This window comes from Vespa velutina, chromosome 23 (assembly GCF_912470025.1).
Source record: "Vespa velutina chromosome 23, iVesVel2.1, whole genome shotgun sequence".
NCBI classification, from domain to species: domain Eukaryota; kingdom Metazoa; phylum Arthropoda; class Insecta; order Hymenoptera; family Vespidae; genus Vespa; species Vespa velutina.
In genome coordinates this window covers 2,846,499-2,859,372 of record NC_062210.1, presented here as the reverse complement: position 1 = coordinate 2,859,372, position 12,874 = coordinate 2,846,499, and the positions used below count along the sequence as shown (strand labels likewise).

General features: G+C 31.2%; 2 protein-coding genes across 10 annotated transcripts in view; one reads left to right on the top strand and one right to left on the bottom strand.

The window, feature by feature from the left end:
- Positions 1-545: 545 nt before the first annotated feature.
- Positions 546-1,389, bottom strand: LOC124956772 (cytochrome b-c1 complex subunit 8). The gene is made up of 3 exons (XM_047513001.1): positions 1,250-1,389; positions 878-1,043; positions 546-773 (listed from the first exon to the last, which is right to left on the bottom strand). Exons 2-3 carry the CDS (start codon positions 1,029-1,031, stop codon positions 679-681), a joined length of 249 nt encoding a protein of 82 aa, XP_047368957.1. The 5' UTR covers positions 1,032-1,043; positions 1,250-1,389; the 3' UTR covers positions 546-678.
- Positions 1,390-1,876: 487 nt separating this feature from the next.
- The window catches only part of LOC124956763 (lysine-specific demethylase lid), a 15,817-nt gene continuing 4,819 nt past the window's right edge, over positions 1,877-12,874 (top strand). For 3 of the 9 annotated variants that reach the window (XM_047512975.1, XM_047512979.1, XM_047512981.1), the window contains exons 1-11: positions 1,877-2,764; positions 7,402-7,618; positions 7,742-7,902; positions 7,989-8,354; positions 8,431-8,709; positions 8,777-9,269; positions 9,357-9,484; positions 9,571-9,765; positions 11,197-11,651; positions 11,845-12,106; positions 12,235-12,874. The exon at positions 12,235-12,874 is cut by the window's right edge and continues 617 nt beyond it. In XM_047512975.1, coding sequence (XP_047368931.1) covers positions 2,522-2,764; positions 7,402-7,618; positions 7,742-7,902; positions 7,989-8,354; positions 8,431-8,709; positions 8,777-9,269; positions 9,357-9,484; positions 9,571-9,765; positions 11,197-11,651; positions 11,845-12,106; positions 12,235-12,874 — 3,439 coding nt within the window. In that variant the 5' untranslated portion in view covers positions 1,877-2,521. Of the gene's footprint in view, positions 2,765-4,558; positions 4,933-7,401; positions 7,619-7,741; positions 7,903-7,988; positions 8,355-8,430; positions 8,710-8,776; positions 9,270-9,356; positions 9,485-9,570; positions 9,766-11,196; positions 11,652-11,844; positions 12,107-12,234 lie in introns of those variants that run through there. The other 6 variants (XM_047512976.1, XM_047512974.1, XM_047512980.1 and 3 more) reach the window with 5 other exon arrangements.

The window sequence follows — 12,874 nt, the reverse complement described above, 5'->3', positions numbered from 1 at the left end:
TTAACTCTTCTCACCTCTCTATACCCCTTTTAGCGAGGTGCGATCTTTGATACGTCGATTTCTATTGGCTCATTCCTTCGATCTCTACGTCGTCACGATCGTTTCTTTTAACAGTAACGTAATATCTTTTTTGGGGTTATATTATGATAGAATAATTTTTAACGTTATTCTAATTGTTAATTTTATTCATAATTTATGTTACATATGATATTCGTATATCAATTAAAATATAATATTATTTTAATCTGTCTCCCTTATCTTATTATAATTTGTAACTTGTAATTTTATTAGAAGCAAAATTTTATACTCTTTTAACGCAGGCATTGAAAAATTCAATATCCGTCAGTGGCTTATCTGTTCTATCTTATTCGTTCATTAGGCGCCATCTCGAGGCTTAAGGATAAATTACTTTAATTTTTTATTGCAAATAAAAATTATAAAAAAAAAAAAAAAAAAAAAATTAATATGAATTTAAAGGATCCAAGGATATTAAATATTACGAAGTCGAGATTATAACAATTTATGAATAAAATAATGGATTTGTATTTATAGTTTAAACGGATAAATTAATTTATTGATATATACATTCAAATAAACTTCCATCGTATTACACATTATAACAACTTTGATGAGAGGTAAATACTACTTGTTAATTTATATTTAAATTATTTAAATAATTTAAACGTCATCCTTGTAAAGACTATGATCTTTACGGCTCAATTTGTGATGCTTTTCTATGGCCCATAGGTATACCATATAGTTTATAGCAAACACTGAAAAAAAAAGTTTTAATTAGTATAAAATAACATTACTACTTTTATCATATTAAATTTTACTATTATTATAATATCTTATTAGTATAGATTAATTAACATACCTGGTAAATAACGAAATACACTGCTATGGAACCGTCTAATAGTATTTGGAACACCCTCTGATATAAAACCCTTGAAAGCTTTCTGTTCGTGAGGGCTTAAACGGAAATAGACGATCCCTCTTAGTTTGTACAAATTTCCAAACTTCAGACCCATTTTGAAGAATGTCTAAAAAAAAAAAAGAAAGAGAAAAAAAAAGAATGAAATTTATCATAACCAAGTAATCAAGAAAAAAGAAATAGTTCTTTATAATATAATTGTGCTACATATTTATTTTATATATATGTATATATATTATTATATTATCAAATTCACATATTTTTCTTGAACATTTAATTACTTAAAAATTACTCGAATATTATATAAACACTTACCTACTGAAACTCCAACTAAACACACTGAAACAGTGCACTGATACTAAATCGATATACAGTAGACTTCATTGTATTCGACTTTTTGCTATTCTAAAGGCGCTAAATTCAGATCACATTAAAAATTTTAAGTTCGCATTACTTATAACTATAAAGATAATGCAAAGAAACAAATATATATATATGTACATATATACATATAATAAATGATATATAAAATCAATGTTTAGTAAACGATTTTATAATGTTAAAAAATAAATATTCGATTTACTAAAATATATCCAATGCAAAACGATATAGAATTTAACGTTCAGAGTGAGCGAAATTTTAATGAAATATTTCTTAACCAATAAGAAGAAACGATAAAAGAAATAATCAACGAATGATAGATTGTCATAAATATTATTGAGCCATTTGGAATCGAATAGAAACAATTTTTGATAAGGAGCCAATAAGAAAGTCAGAAAGAAAATAAAATAGAATTTGATTGGTCAGATCGAAGTAGCGACGAATCAGATCGTAGAATAAGATGGCGCAGCAGTTTGACTCCTACGCTACGGTAATGCTTAGCGTCGTGCGTTACGAAGTGGGTGGTAAGGAGGTAGGAGGGTAGCGGTGGGATCGTAGAAACACGAAGCAGGCCAGTCGCTCGTGTGCGGGACTCCGCGTCGGATGTCGAGGATAGATACGTCCATGTGTCCTTTTATCGTTTCTTCGCGTTCATTGTCAAGCATACGCGATCGTGTAATCGTAGTAAAGAGGAGGAGATGGTGCTCCTGCTAAGAATGTATACCAAAGGAACGCTTGTCTCATGTGATTTTGTTAAAACGTTTAGGAAGTAACGTGTACGCAAGCGCGCGTTGGTTTGCGACGAAAAAGAATCGGGCAGGCATAGAGAGAAAGAAAGAGAGAGAGAGAGAGAGAGAGAGAGAGAGAGAGAGAGAGAGAGAGAGAGAGAGAGAAAGAGAGAAAGAGAGAAGAATAGATAGAAGGAGAGATAGAGAGAGAGAAGAGAAAGAGCAAAAGCGAGGAATTGGCATCGGAGACACGGGCGCGTCTTTAACGTGCCTCAGGACCGATCTGACCGATCGACCGTCATCGCTTCTTTCCCCATAGTTTTTAAATATATATACACGTACATAGATACATATATATATACATACATACATACATATATATATATATATACCTCTCTCTCTCTCGCATTTAATATAGAACAACGGCAAACGATATAAGAACGATATTCTTATTAAATAAGGAAGGAAGTAAAGAGTCATGGTATCGAGATACCACGACGCTACTTCCGACTTTACTACTGAGGATCGTTTCGGTGCATATTGTTGTCATACCCAGGACATGGCCTGTGATCGTGTTGACTCGGACTTCGAGTTCTCTATACCGCCCGAAGCCCCTGTATTTGAGCCGAGTACTGAGGAGTTCCTCGACCCTCTTGGATATATCGCGAAAATAAGACCGATCGCTGAGAAATCTGGCATCTGCAAGATCAAACCTCCGCCCGTGAGTAACGTCACGTACGATATTTCTTTCTATCTCTCTCTCTCTCTATAGACACACACACACACACACACACACATATATATATGTATATATGTATATATATATCTTTTATTAAATATTTTTTTTTTTCTTTTTCTTTTTTTTTCGTAAGATTCGCACGTATTCTTAAATGTCCTTTTCTTCAATGAGAGAACGAAAGCATCGCGTGTATACTACGCGCGCGTGTGTACGTACGTGTGTATGTGCATCGATCTCTCTCTCTCTCTCTCTCTCTCTCTCTCTCTCTTTTTTCTTGTTTTTTCTTTCCTCTCTTTTTTCCATTTTTTTTTTCCTCTTGTACCTTTCCTTCCCCTCTCCTCTTTTACCCTTGTACCTTCCCGATCGCTTCGCGACCTCGATTCCAATCCTAGACTTTAAGTAATTACTTAAACACGCATTGCGTGTAAAATAACAAGTTCTCTCTTGTCTCTCTCTCTCTCTCTCTCTTTTTCTTCATGTATCATATTCATCTAACAAACCACGTAACACATTGTACATTTCTTCGTATATTGTGGTATAGAAGACATGTCCACGAGAAAAGATCGTTACAAAAAGGGGGAAAATAGAGAGAGAGAGAGAGAGAGAGTGAGTGAGTGAGTGAGTGAGTGAGTGAGTGAGTGAGCAGAAGATCGGTCAAAGATTCTTTAATATTGTGTTTTTCTTCTTTTTTCTTGTTTAAATTTAAACAATTTTTTTTGTAATTTTTTCTTTACTTTTCGTCGAAAAAGAATCGAGAGAGATGAAGAGAGAGAGAGACTGAGAGAGACAGAGAGAGTGAGAGATTTATCCATTTCCTTGTGTCGTAACGTTTGTCCGATTTTGTAACGAGATTGATTTTAACGAGTACGATATAACGAGTGCACGTTTCTGTATACCTTTTCTTTTCTTTTCTTTTCTTTTCTTTTCTTTTCAATTTTTTTTTCTTTCTTCCTTTTTCTTTCTTTCTTTCTTTTTTTTTTTCTTTCTCTCTTTTCTTCACGACGAAAACGAACAGAAACGATCGAAGAAGGAACAAGAGAAATCATCGAATCTCCATGATTTGTATCTTCGAAATGGGATTTTTTATAAATGAATTGAAAGATCGATCATGATGATGATGATGATGAAAAGGAGGAGGAGGAGGAGGAGGAGGAGGGAAAATGTGGAAAATGTTAGAGGGTATTTTTTCTCCCTGCTTTTTTTTTCTTCTTCTTTTTCTTTCTTTTTTTAGATAAAAGTAATCCGAAGAAGGTTAATCGGGTAAAGAGATTCGTTTAGAAATTTTGAAAAGAAAGTGAGAGTAAAAGTAAGAGTGTGAGAGAGAGAGAGAGAGAGAGAGAGGGAGAGAGAGATTAAGAGAGAGAGATGAAAATAGAGATATATAGATATATTCGATAATATCGTTTTCTATCCTTTTAACGTTATAACGTTTTAATAAAGTTTATTCGATAAATAATGTAAATAAATAAAAAAGAAAGGAAGGAAGGAAGAGACGCCATGTTAAACGGTCACCTTCGGGAAAAAAAAAACGCGTTTCTTTTCGAACGAAATGATTGGCGAAAACGCACACGAGGGTATTGTTTGGTATATAAGAGACTAAAAAATAAAAAGAAAAAAAAAGGAAGAGAGAGAGAAAGAAAAGAGAGGGATGGTAAGAGGAGGGAAGAGGGAAGATGCATCTTTGCTCTCTTTCTTTCTTTTTTTTTTTTTTTTTCTTTTTTTTTTTTTTTTTTTTCTCTCTCTCTCTTTCTTATATATACGCACTTACGCACATATAGTTGTGTCCTTTCTTCTCACCTTTCGCTCATCTTTACTCGTTGCAGTCCTCTTATAGATCTTTTTCTAATATTTTTCTAATCAACGCATGCGCACGCGCTTCTGTATCCGTCTGCTGTCTCTCTCTCTCTCTCTCTTTCTCTCTCTATCTCTTTTTCTCTCTTTCTGTCTGTCTGTCTCTCTTTCTGATTCTCTTGGTAGTGTCTCTATTTTCTTCAAACGTGTGTCAATGATCGTCGAGTGAAACGAACCTCTTTCGTTTGAATATTACGCGATTGTGAAGGAAATGATTTCCACCATTTTGTTTCTACCATGCAAAAGATGAAGAGGTGTGAGAGGGGGGGGGGAATCGTCTCTCAATGACAATCTCGCAGGTAGTTTCGATCGTTAGAGATTTGTTCGTAGACGAAAAAAAAAAAAAAAAGAAAGAAAGAAAAAGATCAAAAAGAAAAAAAAAACGCGTGTAAAAGAAAAAATATAAATTATTTTTTTTTTTTTTAATTCGGGTGTCATGGCGCCGATAAAAAGTCCAAGAAGAAAAGTTTTAGTCGGGAGGACCTTTTTCCTCCTTTTTTCTTTTTTGTTGTTGTTGTTGTTTTGTTTCGTATTTGTTTTTGTTTTATTATGACTAATAACAAATCTAAAAACAGATCATAGTATACCTACATATTTATAAAACCAAATATATCTAATCTAGTTCCTTCTTCTATGTCACATACATATATATATATGTATATGTAAGAAACTAGAAAGAAACCTTATCGTGCATTTTCCAAATTTGATAAGATCCCTTCTTTGGTCTTGGCATAAACTCTATCTTGATTTTTATTTTTGATATCCTGTTTAGGTATATATAGTATTAATATAAATCGCGTGTGCGCATGCGCGCTTGCATATGTATGTGTATCTGTGGTTAGAAATAATTCTTAATGAATTGTGATAATTATTATCAAAATAGTTTTTGCATTAAAAATATCCCTAAAAAATAAATGTACATAATAGTGCATAGATAACGATGTTTACATTCATAAACATATTGGTCACATAGTTCAAAAGGTCTGCCATATTTCTTTGTTGAAATTACATGTCACCGTTAAAAGGTAAACTTATTTGGCTGATGATTAAGAAATTTAGTAAAGTATTCGTGCCGGATAAGCTTTCTTATAATCGATTATACTGTCATTTCTTTCAATATTACTGTTACTTTTATCATCGTTTTTGTTATTATACGAGCACCATTAATGGACTATTATTATTACTATTACTATTACTACAACTATGAATTTCATATCGAATGCGTTAGGCATTCACGCTGGAGATGATGGTTTTCTAGAGATGGCGTTTAACAAATGCCACCATTTCGTTGGAAGTCTGCTTGAACAAGTGACGTCGTTGCAGGGCGTCGTTGCACGATATCCATCGTGTGCCCTTTAAAAGACACGTTTCGGTTACGTTCGCGAATATTTTTATATAAATTTTTTATAATTTCATATCAATCTTTTTGTTTATGTACATATGTATATATATGTATGTTTTATGCGTCTTCGTATTAGAGGTGCTCGTAACTTTTTTTATAAGTTAAAGTAATTATTATAAATTATAAATTAACAGGCACGTGCGCTATCACAAATTTGAGGTTATATTTCTTGCTTTCTTTCTTTCTTTTGTGTGTGTGTGTGTGTGTGTGTGTGTGTGTGTATGTGTGTGTGTCACAATTTTATTGTACCATTTTTTACGAGTTTTAAGACAATTCTTTTTTTTTTTTTTTTTTTTATTTATTTATGTGTACGTATAAACGAATTGTTATATTTTTTCTTTTTTTTTTTTGTGTTTAATTTCTTGTGTTATTTTGTAAAAAAAAAAAAAAAACAAAAGAAAAGAAAAAAAAAAGAAAAAAAAAATGAAAAGAGAAGAAAAAAGAAAAAGAAAGAGAAGTAGTACACGAAAGTCCCGAAGCATTTCAATATATAAAAGCTTGATGGTAAAGCTTTATTGATTAATTGGTCTTCTCGCTAATTCGTTGTTGTATCATATAAGATTGGTATTGTCTTATCTTACGACATTATTTGAAATTTACACATTATGGAAAAAATATGGCTGGATAAAATTAGATTTAATTTTATGAATATAAAGAATCTATCGAGGAGACTTCCATCAATTATTACTTTTATGACATACGTCGTGTCACAATGTCGCGATGTTATTCATTTCGTGAAATTATGTTAAATATTGTTCGTTTATATTTATTTTTTCCTCGTTTAAAGTATATATTTAGTATTTTTATTTGACAAAAAAAAAAAAAAAAAAAAAAAAAAGAAAGAAAAAGAAAAGAAAGAAAAAAAAAAAAGTTACAATAACAAATATTAATCTGATTATTTATATATCGGAAATTGTTCTAATTTAATTTTATCCGTTTCTTTGCGATAATATCTTACGCCATACGCTATTACTGTGTAGAGTAGTATAACGAAGAACCAGGGACGTCTATAGTGTTCACGAGAGAGGCGTTCTTTATAACCCCTGAATAAACCATAACCAACGATTTCATCGATATGAAACAGTTTTTCCTTGATCGAAATAATGAATGTCTGGAGAAATAATGCGCATCTATAGTTATTTCGGTCGAACTATAATTTGTTCGTCGAAATAATTTCTTATTATATAATAATCTTATTCTTTTACATTTTTCATTAGATTTACATTTATAAATTTTTTCCCATCTCTCTTAATGCGATCTTTTTTATTTCCGTATTACAATCTTTTATCATTACTAATGATTCAATTCTTTTTTTTTTTTGTTTGTTTGTTTCTTTTTTTTTTTTTTTTTTTTTCTTTCCTTATAGAACTGGCAGCCACCATTCGCAGTTGATGTTGACAAATTCAAATTTGTCCCACGTATACAAAGATTAAATGAATTAGAAGCTAAAACTAGGATAAAACTCAATTTCTTAGATCAAATCGCTAAGTTCTGGGAATTACAAGGATCATCATTAAAAATACCTCTTGTAGAGCGTAAAGCTTTGGATTTGTACTCTTTGCACAAGATTGTCACAGACGAAGGTACAATTCTTTTTTATTTTTTATTTTTTATATTTTTTTTTTCTTTTTTTTTTTACATTTGGTCATATATATTACAATTTACAGAAAATCGTGTTAATATTTATCATTTAATCTTTGTTATAGGTGGTGTAGAAACGGTAACGAAGGAAAGAAGATGGGCGAAAATTGCCAACAAATTAGGTTATCCCTCTGGAAGAAGCGTTGGAAGTATTTTAAAAAATCACTACGAAAGAATTTTATATCCATTTGACGTATTTAAACAAGGAAAAGCATTGATCGATATTGTAAGATTCGAATATTATATATTTTTTCATTTATTTAATTGCACATGTATAGATCATTCATATTATTATTGTATTTTGATATATAGAAAATAGAACCAGATTCTGACGAAAAAGAGAAAAGAGATCGTGATTACAAACCTCATGGAATAATATCAAGGCAGCAAATCAAACCCCCAGCAGAGAAGTTTTCACGTCGCTCAAAGAGATTTTCTGGCCAAGAAGAAAAACAAGAAGTCTGCGTCAAGCAAGAAGATTGCAAAGAAGAATATGATTCCGATCAAGACTGCAAAGAAGGTATTGTTAGAAGCAAATATGTAGATAATGATAAAAGTAAAGAACTTAAGAAATTACAATTTTATGGAGCCGGTCCAAAAATGGCTGGTTTTAATACCAAAGAACCAAAGAAGTCTAACAAAACTAGAGGCGTTAAACTAACGTACGAGTTTGACCCAGTAAGTAGAGTTTATATTTTCTAATAATCCATCATCTACGTTTAAAAGTATTTATTAAACGTATTTCTTCGTTTAGCTTGCAAAATACATTTGTCATAATTGTGGGAGAGGTGACAATGAAGAAAATATGCTTCTGTGTGATGGCTGCGATGATAGCTACCACACATTTTGTTTAATGCCACCTTTAACAGAGATACCTAAAGGAGACTGGAGGTGTCCAAAATGTGTCGCGGAAGAAGTTTCAAAACCAATGGAGGCCTTTGGTTTTGAACAAGCGCAAAGGGAGTACACCCTTCAACAATTTGGCGAAATGGCAGATCAATTCAAAAGCGACTATTTCAACATGCCAGTACACGTATGAAAAAAAATATTTAATCTTTATCTATTAGAATATATAATTAAATATCATTTATCATTTATAGATGGTTCCGACTTCGTTAGTAGAAAAAGAATTTTGGAGAATAGTATCATCTATCGATGAAGATGTTACAGTCGAATATGGCGCGGATTTACATACCATGGATCATGGATCTGGATTTCCAACGAAAACAAGTGTTAATTTATTTACGTGTGATCAAGAATATGCCGAGTCCTGGTGGAATTTAAACAATTTACCGGTTTTACGTGGCAGTGTATTAGGTCATATCAATGCGGATATTAGTGGCATGAAAGTCCCATGGATGTACGTTGGCATGTGTTTTGCAACATTTTGTTGGCACAATGAAGATCATTGGAGTTATTCTATTAATTATTTACATTGGGGAGAACCAAAAACATGGTACGGTGTGCCTGGTTCTCAGGCAGAAAAATTTGAACACTCTATGAAATCTGCTGCACCTGAATTATTTCACAGTCAGCCTGATTTGTTACATCAATTAGTGACAATTATGAATCCAAATATTTTAACGAACGAAGGTAAATTATACGAATGATATTATTCTTTTAATATTTTTATTAGGGTATGTAAAATAAATATTACAAAATATTAATTTTATTTGATAGGAGTATCAGTGTTTAGAACTGATCAACATGCTGGTGAATTTGTTGTAACATTTCCAAGAGCATATCATGCAGGTTTCAATCAAGGTTATAATTTTGCAGAGGCAGTAAATTTTGCACCTGCAGATTGGGTGTGTTCTACTTAATATAATTTGTATTTTCTTAAGATATATTACATTTTATAATTTATTACATTATATTCATGTCTTTTCATTAGCTCAAAATGGGAAGAGAGTGCATCACACATTATTCAAATTTAAGGAGGTTTTGTGTATTCTCTCACGACGAATTAGTATGCAAAATGTCTTTAGATCCAGATTCATTAGATATTGGAATTGCTACGGCTACTTATCATGATATGTTACAAATGGTAGATGACGAAAAAAAATTACGAAAAAATTTGCTGGAATGGGTGAGTTTATAATATTTACGCAGTGAATGTTTAGCAATTCAATTATTCCACTTGAATGTCAGCGCGTGTATGTTATTATTATTATTATTATTATTATTATTATTAGTATTATTATTATTATTACTATTATTATTATTATTATTATTATTATTATTATTATTATTATTATTATTATTATTATTATTATTATTATTATTATTATTATTATTATTTTAAAATTATATAAAAGAAAAAAAAACGCACAGGTCTACGATTTTTTTCTTTTTTTATTTTTATTTTTTTTTTTTTAAATATTGAAATGCATTCATCGTATTACGTTAAATTACATTATCCATTCATTTTTATAATATGTTCATACAATTTATCATTATAATAAATTATTTCATTACATATTGATAAATATTATCAACAATAGTTTTGGCCCAGGAAAGATAATATCAATGGAATAAAATCGAATTGCATTTCACATTTGATTGTTTCATCATTCATGTGAGACTAGAAAATTCTATTTAATTCGGCTTTATAGTTTCTCTCTTTTTGCATTATTCACACATTCGAGACACAATTTTAAGTCACAGGATGGTGCAATACGGCTTGTTTTATCCAGGATTAACTGTATTTAAGCGGAACAGATAATAGTTTTACTGTATGAGAATGGCTGATGTATTCGGATCAAGTAGTATATCAGATGCCAAGAGGCATTCGGCATTCGCTCACTTATTCACGCATTTACTAACACAATCATGTATTACACGAACACACGCTGACGACAAAATTCGTGTTCGTGCGCGTTGATACTGCCACCATTCGAGATCGCAACAAAGTCTTACATTGTCCACGTTATAATTGATATTAATGTTGCAGCTAATGCTGTTAAAAAAATAATGTTTATTTTATTCAAACGCGATTTTTTCTATTAAAATAATAGTTCAATGATATTCCTTTCGATCGTAAAATATTTATTCTTCTGTTTTTATTTTCTATGACTATGATTCTTGATTATGTAACTTTCATCGGGTGAGTAGAGGTTATGTTTTCAGTGTTTTGCCACGGTACATTATACAAAGCAATTTTTATGATCTGTTATTTTATTGTAAGCCGATAAAATTTGTATGTCGATGTTTAATAACATATTAGAGTTATTTAAAATCACGTGGTGACATATTTCTTTGATATTCAAGGATAAATATTATTACAGATGGATACATGTGTTTTCTTCATACGTGATTTATCTGGTTTATGTTGTATTCAATGTAAATTAGGTTTTTTCTTTTTTTTTTCTTCTTTCTTTCTTTTTTCTTCTTCTTTTTTTTTTTTTTTTTTTTTTTTTTTTTTTAATTTTTTATTTTTTATTTCCCGGAATTTAAATACGCCATATGAATTTTACGAATATATGGTAATTATTTTAAAGAATTATTTTCTTTTTTATAGGGTGTAACAGAGGCTGAACGCGAAGCCTTTGAGTTATTACCGGACGATGAACGACAGTGTGAAGCCTGTAAAACAACTTGTTTTTTAAGTGCAGTTACATGTTCGTGTCACAATTCCCAATTGGTTTGTTTAAGACATTTTACGGATCTTTGTGATTGTCCACCAGAAAAACATACATTACGCTATCGTTATACGTTAGACGAATTGCCAATCATGTTACAAAAGTTAAAGTTGAAAGCAGAGTCTTTCGACTCGTGGGTAACTAAAGTTAAAGAAGCCATGGATCCAAAGAATGATAAAGTTGAACTTAGTGAGTTGAAAGAACTTTTGAATGAGGCAGAAAATAAAAAGTTCCCGGATAGTGAATTATTAACAGCATTAACGACGGCCGTACAAGATGCTGAAAAATGTGCAAGCGTTGCGCAACAATTGTTAAACAACAAACAACGTACAAGGTTAGTTTTTATATTTATTAGAAGTTTTTATATTTGTTGTGTACAGTTTATAAAATGTGCTTTTTCTTTTATTTATTTATTTATTTATTTATTTTTTTATTTTTTTTTTTTTTTTATTTTTTTTCTCCTTTCTTTTTCCTTTTTTTTCCCCCCCCCTTTTTTTTTTTCTTTTTAATTTTTCTCTTATTAAAAGGACCAGGCAATCTGTAGAGACAAAATATAAATTAACCGTGGAAGAGTTGACATTATTTTATAAAGAAATAACAAATTTATGTTGTGACTTAAAAGAATCCGATGGCGTAAAGTTTATATTGGATCAGGTATTACAATTTCAAAGTGACGCAGAGAAATTGGAGTCTAAAGAAGACGATTGTGATATTGATAAACTAGAAAAGTGTATAGAGTTTGGAGATTCCATATGTATCGAACTACCACAACTTGTACGCTTAAAACAGGTAAATAAATTTGAATCGATTATGATCTTCATTTAGTAGTGTAATTTTACTTATAAATTATATTTCTTTTTTTCTTCTTTTTTTTTTCTTTCTTTTTTTTTTTTTTTTTTGCTTCTTCTTCTGTGCAGAAATTAGCACAAATGCAATGGCTTGAAGAGATAAAAACCCTTCAAGAAGATCCAAAGTCCGTAAGTCGTGAGGATTTGGTAAGATTAATAGAAAAAGGAACGACGATACCTCCGCACTTTAAAATAGAAACTACTCTAGCAGAATTACGAACGTTGATGACTGCAATCGATAAGTGGGAAGAAAAAGCAAAATTATATTTGAATGCAAGAAATAGGCCAACCATTTCGACGGTCGAAGAATTTGTTCGTGAAGCCGACGAAGTTGAAGGTTATCTTCCAAGTTTAAATACTTTGCAAGATGTATTAAGTCGTGCGAAAAATTGGTCAAACATGGTAGAGGAGATTCAAGGGAGAGAAAATTTTCCATATTACGATACGTTAGATGAAATCGTTAGAAAAGGTAGGAGTATCTCGTTACAATTGGATACTCTCTCGATGTTAGAATCTACCCTTTCTCAAGCAAAAACTTGGAAAGAGAGAACAGTAAGGACATTCCTAAGGAAAAATTCACATTATACGCTGATGGAGGCATTGTCACCGCGCATCGGTGTTGGTGTATTAGCTATGAAAACAAAGAGAAATAGAGGGGATGAATCTGTCGGTGCTGTGTTCGTTTGTGATACAAAACTCGATGATTCGA